Source organism: Melanotaenia boesemani, chromosome 19 (genome assembly GCF_017639745.1).
Source record: "Melanotaenia boesemani isolate fMelBoe1 chromosome 19, fMelBoe1.pri, whole genome shotgun sequence".
Lineage (NCBI taxonomy): Eukaryota > Metazoa > Chordata > Actinopteri > Atheriniformes > Melanotaeniidae > Melanotaenia > Melanotaenia boesemani.
The window spans coordinates 15,976,667-15,988,821 of NC_055700.1; the positions used below are offsets into that span (position 1 = coordinate 15,976,667).

The following is a 12,155-nucleotide window of genomic DNA, read 5'->3' on the forward strand; positions in this document are numbered from 1 at the left end:
TCTGAGTGGTTTTTCTAATTGTCACTGTTATGTCCAATTATTATGATTTTATGACAAAATTAAACTTAATCACACCCTTTATATAGAAGTGTAAAAGTGTTAGAAACCTTGCATTAAATACGTGTGTGTCACTAAAACTAGTAAAGTTTCAGAGGTGATAGGTGAAAAAGGAGAAAAAATAAAAGTTCAGACTGTGCTAATAATTCATTTTTGTCAGCTGAAATTGCCGTTATGTCGGTCTGGACATTTGGGTAATTTATTTAGCAATTTTATTTTAAAGTGAAAATATTTTATCTTAAATATTTAAATGAATTAATGGCAATCACCAGCAGGGAGGCTATTTGCAATGACCCAAACTTGCTGACATGATCTTGGGGGCTAATGAAAAATCACATTTTAAGAATAGTTTGAATAAGTAGTTGATAGTAAAGTGTTTTACCTCCTCCTCAACTTGAAATGGGTCATTTTACTTGTGCAATTGCATTCTGGCAAAACTGAATTCACACTTCTGGTTGACACAGCTGATCTGACGCAAACAGGTACATTCAGATCGGTGGATTTATTTACAGTTTTGCACATTATATTAATATTTCATGCAACACATCCAAATTTTACATTCAACAAATCATGAACAGAATTCAGAAACAATTGTGACCATTATGAGGCAGAACACAAACTGATTCAACATCAGCATAAAAAGCACTTTTTTCATATACTTTAGAATATTTTTTTATCTGTTTAATTTTTCAGACTCGTTGATTTAACTAAATTATTCCTGCTGCAGTAGTAAAGCTTGGCAGGAGACAAATATGCACACAGAGACAGAGCAAGAACATGACGGATATAATACAAATAATGGAACCGAACAGTAACTACCAATAATTACAACACAGGAGCCAATCTGTTATCAGGTCACTGTTATATATTGGTAAAATACTGAACCTCCTCAATGTTTCAAAGCTGCTCTAATGTTTTTTTTTTAGTAAAGCCAAGTGTAGCAGTTTGTGTATTTTGTGCAACCCCCCAAAAACCAAACAACAATGAATAAATAATACATATAGCAACACAGAACCAACCACCACATTGATCCTTTTTTTCCTTTTTTTTTTACAGCAAATTATTTCAAACTATGTAATGAAAAATAATTTGATGGCTTGTATGTTGGTGGATATTCATTAGCCACAGGCATAAAGAAAATTAAAGCCTTAGGGTGCAACCGTATGAATTTAATTTCACAGTGCTCCAGGTAGGACACAATGATCGCATCTGACATGAGAGCCCTGGGGGAAACAATCATTTGCAGTGACCATTTTCAAGCATAATTTGAAATTATGATTTAATTTTCTCATCATATTCTGTAAACCTGCAGCGACACTTTTTTTTTTATCATACACAACCTTGACTGGGCCTCTCCTCATTACTTTTAGATATAAAGGTAACATTCAGCCAATCTCATCTCATCACCATATTACTAATATCATCTGTTGATGTTCATGTTAGTGGGAATCCATTCATCTTTCATTTAGTGCTACCATGTTAATTTACGCAGAAGAAATATTAAAAGCCAACCCAGTCTCACTGCAAACAGAAAATGGAAGATTTAATCTATTGACATGTGCCCAGAAACATTATTTTTGCTTTTTACATGCTACACAAGAATAACTCCACAGAGTAGCAAACAGCATTTCATGAAATAGCCACATTTTCACAGTTGTATCATATTTAAAAAACAAAAGCCCACATTTGGAGGTTAGAGGGGTTGGAGGATGAACCTCACTAGCAACAGCGAACGTATTAAGTCACGTCCTGACCACAATTGTTTTCAAGTAACTTTACCTTCAATCATTTTTACTTGGCTCGCATTCCCTGTTGAGCTGGATTTCAGTGTAGTTCATGGATTTTTATGGTCCACGGAGGATCAACACCAGATTGTGTTGATGAATTGATCCTCCTTTAAACCATATTTTGGCTTTTAAAATTCACATCCCAAGTGTCAGTGTATAGGAAGGTTAAGTGGAGCTATTCAGTAATCAATATGACAAACATGGTCCCCAAATTCTTCATGAACCATGTACTTCTTCTATATTGGTGCCATTTCAGCTGACGCAGACGAAAAGTCTAAATACAAGCTGACATGCTTCCTAGAAGATAAACACTTACTGGTTTGGACAGTTCATTAGCTTCCTCACTGTGATGCCTTCATATCAAGTCATTAGGGTCTTACCCAGACATACAGATAACATATAAATCACAGTGAGGTTTGACTATATTTCCTGTCCAAAGGGGATAAATGCTACTGACAGCACCAGCAGGCTGACATTTCTTTGGCTGCTCATGCCAAGCCCAAAATATCTCCAGTCTACAATAAAAAGACTACTTAAAGACATTTTCATCAAGATATTCTTGGCAAACCGCTTTCTTTTTTATTTAATGGCACCAAGCCAAATGATAAAGAAGAAAAGTTTAAATCGTGACAACCCTTTGCTTTCTGTGGGGATAAAGGCTTACTGGTATTTGCTGTCAATTTCCTTTCTTAATGTGCCACCCTCAGCTTAAATCCTGAACAAATGGGCTGTATCTAATAGGCAAATCATGTCAGACTTGTGGATGTTCGTGATCCACAGAGGATGAAAATGTTCTATTTATTGGATTGCTTACATTAAGATGTTTATTTTTTATGCTTTTTGTGTCTCAGTCTTGTACATGGAGGTTATTTGTTGCCATTTTCTAGAGCTGTTTCTATACATTTTCATCAAACAGAAGATTGGTGCAACTGCCAAAAAGCTATTATCTGCATGACTCCACAAATCTGTTGCTCCCTCTCATACTGTAGAACCAATAACGTCATTGGCTTTGAGAGAAACTACTGTGGATAATTTGCCATAATTTTGATAAAACATGAGTGAAAGCCATGGCAGCAGTGGGAAGCTTATTGAAGAAAGTCAAGGCCTCATCATAATGATATAGCCTACATATGTTCATTTTCCAGACATGTCTAAATGCAGATCACTTATAAAGAAACACCAAGGCAGAACTGTCTCTCTATCATCACTGCACTGTAACTAAGAGAAGGTATAAAAAAGTGATTTGTTACTTTCATGACTGTCTAGTAATAAGCCTCTTCTCAAGAACATTCAACCACTGCTAATGTTCTTATGCAACATATCTCTAGTTTCCACTTGCACACTATAGAAATCTGCAAGTTACACAAAGTGATCAACAGATACACCAGCAAATTACAAAACCACACCTGCAGCACAGTTACTGGTGGGAGCTCCAATGCGATGATGACACTTTAACATCTTCCACAGCTCAGCCCGGAAGCGATCATGTAGCCATGCATAGAGAAAGGGGTTGCAACAAGATGAGCTCATGGCACACAGATGGCACAGCAACTGGATAAGTAAAAAGTAGCGCTTGTTTATAAGGTTAATGTCAATGTCTCTCAGCACGTTGAACACATGAATGGGAAGCCAACAGAGTGCAAAAGCAGACACCAGAAGAGCTACTAAGCGAAAGATTTTTCTCTTGCGAGCCTGATGAGCGCAAATTTTGTCTTGTGTCCTGTTGCCTGGGGCAACACATTTCTTCAATTTGACAGTGATGCAGAGATAAGAGACAAAGACAGCTGACAATGGAAGAACATAAGTAACCAACAATGTGCTGTATGCATAAGCCCGTCTTTCTTTCTCTTGATCGAACCAGAACTCCTCGCAGATTGTAAAGCCTTCCTCTTTGAATTCAACATGGTAGGTATGAGTCACTGCTGGAGCCACTAAGCCACAAGACAGCAACCAGATTCCAGTGAGGACGAAGGTGCAAGTAGCCACAGAGGTCCGCTTCTTCAGGGGGTGAACTGTTGCATAATATCTATAATAAAGAAAGAGTATTGTTTTACAATAAGGGTACAAAACTAGTACTACAATAATGCTTGACTAAACTGTAATGCATGAATTAATACCATCTTGCATCCCTGCTGCAAAATTATACTGAAAGTTCAACCCCTGAGGTGATGGGTGCACTTGATGTGAAAATGTCCAATGAGATGATTAGCTCAGAGCAGTCACGAAGTATTAATTGATGTAAGTAAGACATGCTTTATAATAGGGCAATCAAATTTGTAAAGAGCAGACACTGTGATCTGTAAAGTCCAAGAAAAAAAGCACAATAATCATTCACATTTACGACCAATGACTGAACACAGGTGTGCAACAGATAACAGCAGCAGCCACAGCTTGTCAGCAAAGGCTAAATGAGTTTTCTACTAGTGCTTAAAAGTCTGAATTGAGGGTAATGTAATCCATTCTGAAAGGAGACAGATTGGCAGTGAGTACACAGGGAAGCTTTATTGTGGCTGATTGAATTTCTTTGGTCCAGTGAGCTGTGAGCACATCCGCAGCATCAAAATTTTATGGGTGAGGTGTCTTTAAAGCACACACCTGTTTCTTTTAAGTGTGCACGTGCAAATATCTGGATTTTTTTTTTTTTCATGGTCTGTTTCCAAGACATTCATTAATTCGTACTGTTTAAGTAATTTATACACTCACAAACTACTTAATTCAAATTTCTTATTCATAGAACCATCCTATATTTTAATACATTTCTGATCATTGTTAGTACTGAGCTGGGGGAGAAGATCATGTTTCATCATGAAATCAACGCATGCACTCAGTAATCAATCAGCCTAATTTTCAAATGAGTATACATAATAAATGTTAATTGCATCTCCTACTTAATGAATTCTCAGTTCTACCCCACTCATATTTAGATGAATGTTTTAAAGTGTTAACAAGGAAAGTGTATTTCAAGCTGGAGATTATTGCCTAATATATACCAGCAGATGTTCTCTAGTGAAAAACATAAAAAAATTGCCTTGTGATTTGAGGAATTCCAACAATGCAGAGAGATTCACCCACCTGTCCACGGCAATGGCTGTGAGCGTGAAGACTGAAACATACACTGTGACGGGCTGGATGAGGAACACCAGGTAGCACATAGAGCGGCCAAAAACCCAGCCGTGTGGGTTGAAGGCGTAGGCGAGAGTAAACGGGACACATGTTATACACATGAGCATGTCAGAAAAGGCCAGGTTTCCAATGAAAAAGTTGGTGACATTGTGCATCTTGCGAATTCGGCAGATAACATAGAGGAGCAGGTAGTTCCCAAACACACCCACCACCACCACAAGCACGTAACAAGGGATGATGAGGGGCTTGAAGGTCTGCAGCAAAGCCACATCTGCAAACTGAGAGCTGTGGTTGGTGGAGTTGCTTTGTACTGCCACTTCATAAGTGTGTCCCTCAGTCTGTTGTCCAGACACAGATGGTTGCGTGCTTCCAGTTGAGTCACTGTAATTACCCTCCATTGGAGCAGATCAGTCTGTCAATACCTGCACTGTGAAAGATGGCATTGACAGAAAGTTAAGCAGGTTTACATCTATTACAACAAGACATCAACTGCTCTAAAGGTCAGACTTTCAGGTACATGCAAAATGTAAACAACTTTTTAATGACAGCAGTTCATGACATTTATAAAGTGGAAGACTGTTAGTGAAAATGCATGCTTTTACCAGCACCAGCACATTCACATGGTGAGCGGGAAAGAGCACCTGATATAATGAGAAGTATAATTATAAAAAGCATTTCATTGTAAATCCATGGCACAACATTAATGTGCATTTAGAAATGCTAAATGATGGAGTATGGTCTTGTTTTATATTCTGTAAACATGTGTAATTACTAATCAGCTGATTGTGTTTTGCCTTGTTAATAACTGCAGAATACTTCAACATGTCTGAAATGTGTCATTTTTATACAGTTTGTGAGTTTTATTCAAATATTGTTGCATTTCGTGGCAACCGTCATGTTGTGTGAATTATGCAGATCATGAAAGGAAGGAAAAGTCATCTAAAAATATAAAACGTTGAAGCCCCAGGTTATTTTTCTTTCCTCTGCCTTACAAAGCTACCTTAATAAAATCACATGGCGCTACTACTGAGGCCAAACAGGATCAGCATGTCTCCCTGCCCAAATCAATAGGCTGTCTTTGGAGACACCACCATATATTGAAATTTCTACTTCTGCCTAATTACAGCATTAATTCACAGTGTGAAAAAAACAGCCTTGCACCAACATGATGCTGATAAACCTGCTCCAAAAGTTACCCAGAAGCTACAGTATATCAGAATGGATGCTAAAAAAATAAAAAATAAACCATTTTCATATTACATCTACTTTGATGGTAGATGGGAAGCCTCTCTACTAAGCGCACCAAGCTTGGCAGCCTGCTGGGAATGGTGTTTTAATAACAGGAGCCACCAGGGTGGAATGTTTTAAAATAAATCAGAACAAAATCACTCCAAGAAAAGCTTGTCTTGAAGCCAGGTAGCTGATGTAATGTCTTAGATTTCACTAAAAATGTCTCACCACGCAAAGTCATATAAAAGGTTGGGATTTATATCACTTATAAAAGTCAAGGATGCTTTCATGGTGGGGTCCCTTCCCATTGAGTCCTTCAGTACCCTGATAAAAATCCCTTTGGCATTTGAAGAACTTATTTTGTAAATGTTCAGCAAATGTGCATGTGTGTATACAGTAATTGTTAGAGTTTTACCCTTGTACACGTGCAAGGGATTATGGGTGCATTCATAGTACAAAGGACACATGAATGAACACTTAAATATCCTCTGAAAGAAACTTTTTGTAGATTTCAAAGGATCCAAGATGTCAGCAACTGAGTGGGATTTAAATATTCAGCATCCTAAAAATGCAGGTACTAAACGTCGTTGAAAGGCAGCAGTGGTTTGGTTTGTGACTAAATGAAACCGAGACTGATTAATCTGATTACAATTTTTTCAAACTGACAGACCTCTGCCCATTGTTCCCTTTAAGAGAGAGACCACCTCTTTTGGTGCTCTTTTCATACCCAAACTTGTTACTGATATAATTAACCTGATTAGATGCAACATGCTCCTCTTATCTGTTTCTTTTAATTCCTCTTAAACATCTAGCTTTCCACAACCTCTTTGTCAACCTATTTGAGTTCATATTTTTCACTCAGTCATAAACTGTCTTTAACATTTGTTGATTTCTATGTTCTATTATGAATCAAATAATAGTCTATGAGATTCTATTTATATTTATATTTTACATAGCTTTTTAAAATTGGGACTGTGCACGTATTTATGATATTTACAGTATTTGTGGCAATTTGCAGCTATGACATACAGGAGCTTTCTCTGACTCCATAGTTATTTTACAGTTTACTTTTACAAGGACGGACACACACACACACACACACACAAACACACACACACACACACACTGCAATTAAATTAGATCTTAATTAGGTTACAATTAAAAATTTGCTCTTCTTTGTTCAGCACAGTTTTCAAATATTACTGTAATATATCAAACTGAAATATATTGACTGCTGCGCTGAGCTAATGATAAAATAAATATAAATCTATTAGTGTTTTGGTTAAGAAATGTGGTTTAGATAAAATGTTCACATGCTTGTTCCTGAAACAATTTCCTTTAATGTAACTATATGTAAGACTTGACTTAAAATAACAATACATTATCAACCTGGAGATCAATTAGAAAAAATGGACTGGAAATGGAAAATAATTTTTAAGTCTGAAGAGTTATTTTGTGTTCCTCTTACTTTATAATATATCTTTTTAATAAAATGTGGTTATATTTGACATGAAATACATAGGACAGCAGATTCTCAGTACAAGTGGGGTAAACACAGGATGATACATGCATGGCAAAGATGCTTAGCTTTGCAAAAAAAGGTGCATGATGGATAAATACGGGTTGGTCTGGCAGTTTGTTTGTTTCTGTTCTGCTTTTTTCTATACGCTGTATCTGCGCTCACAGATGTACTGGACCTTCAAAACAGAAGGTGCCTCAACTGACTCACAGTTGTTTGCAGCCGTGTGTGTGTGTGTGTGTGTGCGTGATAAGAAGGAGGACCTCCCCAACGATTAACCTTCAATCTATAAAAGCCTTTCTGTTTGGTTATTTACTCTGAACGCAGAGACTCTGTAACTGAATTGCTTTTGATCTGTTAATAAATTGTTAACTTGATCCTCGACGTCTCGACTTGATCCTCATTTCTGATTCAACGAACAGCGCTGAATAGGTAAAGTTTTGTTGGAGTCAGATATTCTATGTTAATGTTTAACCTATTCTAAATTCAAGTCCTCGATGATGAATGCTACAAAATGAGCATACTTTTAACAAGTTATAATAAACTAACATATAAAAGCAAGTCAAGATTTATTTCATAGATACATTTGTATAATAAAATGATGGAGCTATCCTAAGCAGTTACAGTGCTGGTATAAGGTATTAAGTGTGTAAGTTTTATAAGCATCTAAGAGATTGTGCCATTACAACTTCCCAAATCTGCAATGAGCATACATGTATGCCATCTTTCTTTGGTTATTTATTCTTGAGCATGTGAAAGGTGAAGTGAGATTTTGGCATCAGTTCTTAAGCTAGACTTCATCAATATTCAAAGAACAGTTTGAGATTTCTGTCTTAATCAGGAGTCAGTCTCGCATCAGAATGTGTAACATTGGTTCACAGTGTAAAACATGCAGTTTCGTTAAGAAGGCTCAGAGTTGATAATTACAGCACTGTGTGGGCTACAAAACCCTGGTATGCCTGCATCCTTTATTCAAAATTGTTACATACATGTGTTCTGCATTACTGTATGGACCTAAACACACGTAGAAATGGTTATTAAACTTTTCATGCCTTTCCTTTGCAGTTTGTGACATGCCAACTGTTTGCATCAACAAACGTGATATTGCATAACTATCAGATGTACAAAAAGCTTTTAAGAAGGTAGTAGGGTTTGGATGGTGGTGTTACACCACAGATTGGCACATTATAAAAGCCCCAATATTTAGTCCCAATATTGGTTAACATTATTTAACTTTTCTACTTTAATATCAGTATATTTGATTAAAGTGAACCATAAAAACACACACTATTAAAATATGATATCCTAAACACTTCATTATACAAAACAACTAATAAATCTTTTTTACCACCTTACAATTTCTGCACCTTTTTGGTGACGTAACACTTTTTCTAAACATGTAGACAAATATAATCACAATATTATTACTCATTTTCTTGTAAATCTAAGCTGCTCAGTCTCTCTGAATAACCGCTGTGCTCCTTGACCTCAGCCTTGCTCTTTCCTTTATGTGTCTGCAGACGAGCTTTTAAGCAGCAGTACATCCACGACTGTTTGTCTGCTGCAGGATTCTGCCTGACAGAGACCTGAGGTGCAGTACAATCACACTGTGTCTTGTTGCCACGTCCACTCTTGCCCGCAGTGTAAAATTGTTATATAAAGCTGCCAATCCTTCAACATCATCATCTTTGAGTCAGTTTACACAGATGTTTTTGCACCAGTGGCTAGAAATTTATGTTTGATAATTTACACATATCTCAACAGAATATATCAATGTAGTCACTATAATTATGAAGTATAATATGACATTTAATACTTACATACATACATATAAAATACCATTAACATGTAAAGCAGCCATCTATAACTGAACAGAGCTGTGTTTTTAATACAGTACCAAACACTAATTATATTTTATTGTTCCATCATAGGAAAACCACTTAAACGTTCTACATCATAGAGTAACTGAAGTAGAAATAATCAAACAATTTTTATTAATCTTTAGATGCATTTTTTTAATGTGGTAAGAAATCTATGTGCATTTATTTAGAATAAATGCCCCTAGTACATAATTCAAGGCCAACAATGCTGCTTGCATGAGATGCAAACTGTAAATCTTTAAAGTCACAAAAGTCTGGCCCCCAGTATTATTTAATGAAAGCATGAGAAATAGCAAGTAACTTACCTGTGTTGGTGTTTCTCAGTAAAAGTATATGTTGAGTGTGTGAGGAGTGTGAAGATTGAACCTGGCTGTTAAGCTTCCCCACAGTGAGTGAGCTGAAGCTGCTGCTGTTTTAAACAGAGAGAAAGAAAGAGGGAGATGCACGGAGAGCGGAGTGAGAGGGGTGTCTGAGATACAGAATCTGTGGAAATGACAGCAAGCCAATAAGATGGCTGAGACCCAAAAAGATTAATGCCTGGGTTGGACTTAGTGATGACGTTTGATCTGTAACTGATTGGTTAGTGGTCAGGACAGAGATGGCAGGATGGTTTGGATGATTATTGATGTGTTCAAAGGGATGTGCAGAACTCTATCTGATGGGAGAATGATCAATTGCATGTTTGCATGTTTAATTATACAGTAAAATCGCCAGAAGCCATGTGATGTCATAGCTGTGTATTTTCATGATTTTGTTTTCATTGGGAGATTTTTGCCACAGTCCCGACATGAAAACAAAGCATCAAAGTTTAACAATACTGACAAAAAACTAACAGAATAAAACTTTTCATACTTTAAACTTAGACAATAGAAAAAAGAAAAATCTAAATGTGTTTTCTTTTTATTTGTTTGTGGATTTTTTTTTTTTTTTTTTTTTGTTATTTTCTAAAGTGCTGAGTTTTCTGGTTTCAGTGTTGCTTCATTGGTTTGATTGTTTGATTTTGTTGCATTTTCTGTTATTTTATTCCCTGAACTGTTGCGCTTGTTGATTTTTCTGCTGTTTTCTAAAACTTTGTCTTTCATTTATCTAATCTAAACAGAAAACATGTGCAAAAACCATATTTGTTGTCTTTTGTTTGATGCTTCTGTTCCTTGTAGCTGTTAATGCATCTGAGGCTCAGTAAAAGACAAAGTTGATAATGAACAGTACATTACAGCTGTATTTTGCTGCCATCACCACTTCTTTATTAAACCTGTAAGTGCATGTGAAAAGGAAAGCGGACACAGATTACTTCGTTTTTTTATTTGGCTTTTTAAATCATGCCCTGAACTATTCCTGACAGCTTACCATTATTCAGATGTTCACATAATTTCCATGAATAAAAGGCTTTAAAGTGCAGAGTGATTCATTTGTTTTATTCTTAATGGCAGAGACAGAAGTAGATATTTAATGTTAATATATATATATAAACAAACTTGTTAGGTAAGGATAAATTAAAGTTGATGTCCTTCCAGCTTTTTCTTATTTCAAGTTTAAGAACACCAAATGTCCTTCATTTTAGATTTACACAGTTTACAGTTTTGGAAATTGGCCAAAATGTCAGATGAAGCCACATAGCAAAGGATAATGATTCCGGCTGCTTTTACATAATGTTCTTCTCTTTTTGGAAGCAAACAATGTGAAGCAAGCTCAGGCTAAATATGCACCCAAGACAATAATCTCTTTGTGAAAATACAATACCACTATTTTCTGTTACTTTGATAAGTAGCGAGCATGACAACACAATGTAGAAAACAGTTTAATGTATTATAATGACAACATGGCTGAGTAAAAATGCCTTTGGACACATCTACCCAGTCATTTTTAATAAGTTAATGTGTCCAAACCTTTGAATGGTAATGTATGTGGTGAGCAGGCCTTTGGGGAAACCCAGGCCACTAGAGGCCTTTAACATAATGGTTGCAACAACACCGCCTCGGGACTTTCATCCAAGGCTTATCATTTACCACTTGACATAGGTTTGTTTTTTGAATGGAACAAGTGAGACTTGTTTCACCCAAATACAAGTAAAATTTAATTACTTTAAAATCAGAAAACAAGATTAAAGTAGCAGCTGAGGCACCTCACAGCGCCATCCAAAACCCAAACTTTCAGCACATAGAAAAAAAAAGAGAAAGAAACTAAATTAAACATAATACATGTTGCTGCTGAATAAGAATATTTAAAAATCACTGGAGATCAACAGCTACACTAAAACACCTCCCTCAGTGATACAATCAGTTAAAAAAATACAGTACACACACTGGTGGAGGCAAGATTAAAATAAGAACTAATGCTATAAAATAATTAATATGTGATACAGTGCAGAAATCTTAGAAATAGGTTAGAAATAAATCATAGCACTCCAGACAACAGGAGAGGTCCTGCAGCCTCCACCTGGGCAGCAGCAGTGTTAGTGTCAGCGGCAATCCAGGCCAATCAGCCACTTTTCTGGCCACTTAAACTGCAAGCCTGATGCTGTCCCAGCTGTTAATGTGCTCCTAATACAAAAGAGCCCCA

General features: G+C 36.4%; 1 protein-coding gene across 1 annotated transcript; it reads right to left on the reverse strand.

Moving 5' to 3' along the window:
- Window positions 1–2,087: 2,087 nt before the first annotated feature.
- Window positions 2,088–10,016, reverse strand: LOC121629570 (prolactin-releasing peptide receptor-like). The gene is made up of 3 exons (XM_041969209.1): window positions 9,902–10,016; window positions 4,917–5,394; window positions 2,088–3,870 (listed from the first exon to the last, which is right to left on the reverse strand). Exons 2-3 carry the CDS (start codon window positions 5,363–5,365, stop codon window positions 3,237–3,239), a joined length of 1,083 nt encoding a protein of 360 aa, XP_041825143.1. The 5' UTR covers window positions 5,366–5,394; window positions 9,902–10,016; the 3' UTR covers window positions 2,088–3,236.
- Window positions 10,017–12,155: the final 2,139 nt, after the last annotated feature.

What these genes read in the sequence shown, in the direction of transcription:
- LOC121629570 (XM_041969209.1), bottom strand. Translation starts at nt 5,365, where the DNA reads ATGGAGGGTAATTACAGTGACTCAACTGGAAGCACGCAACCATCTGTG. An exon ending in ACAGCCATTGCCGTGGACAG is followed by an intron (nt 3,871 to 4,916) that starts GTGGGTGAATCT and finishes TCTTTATTATAG; the next exon opens with ATATTATGCAACAGTTCACC.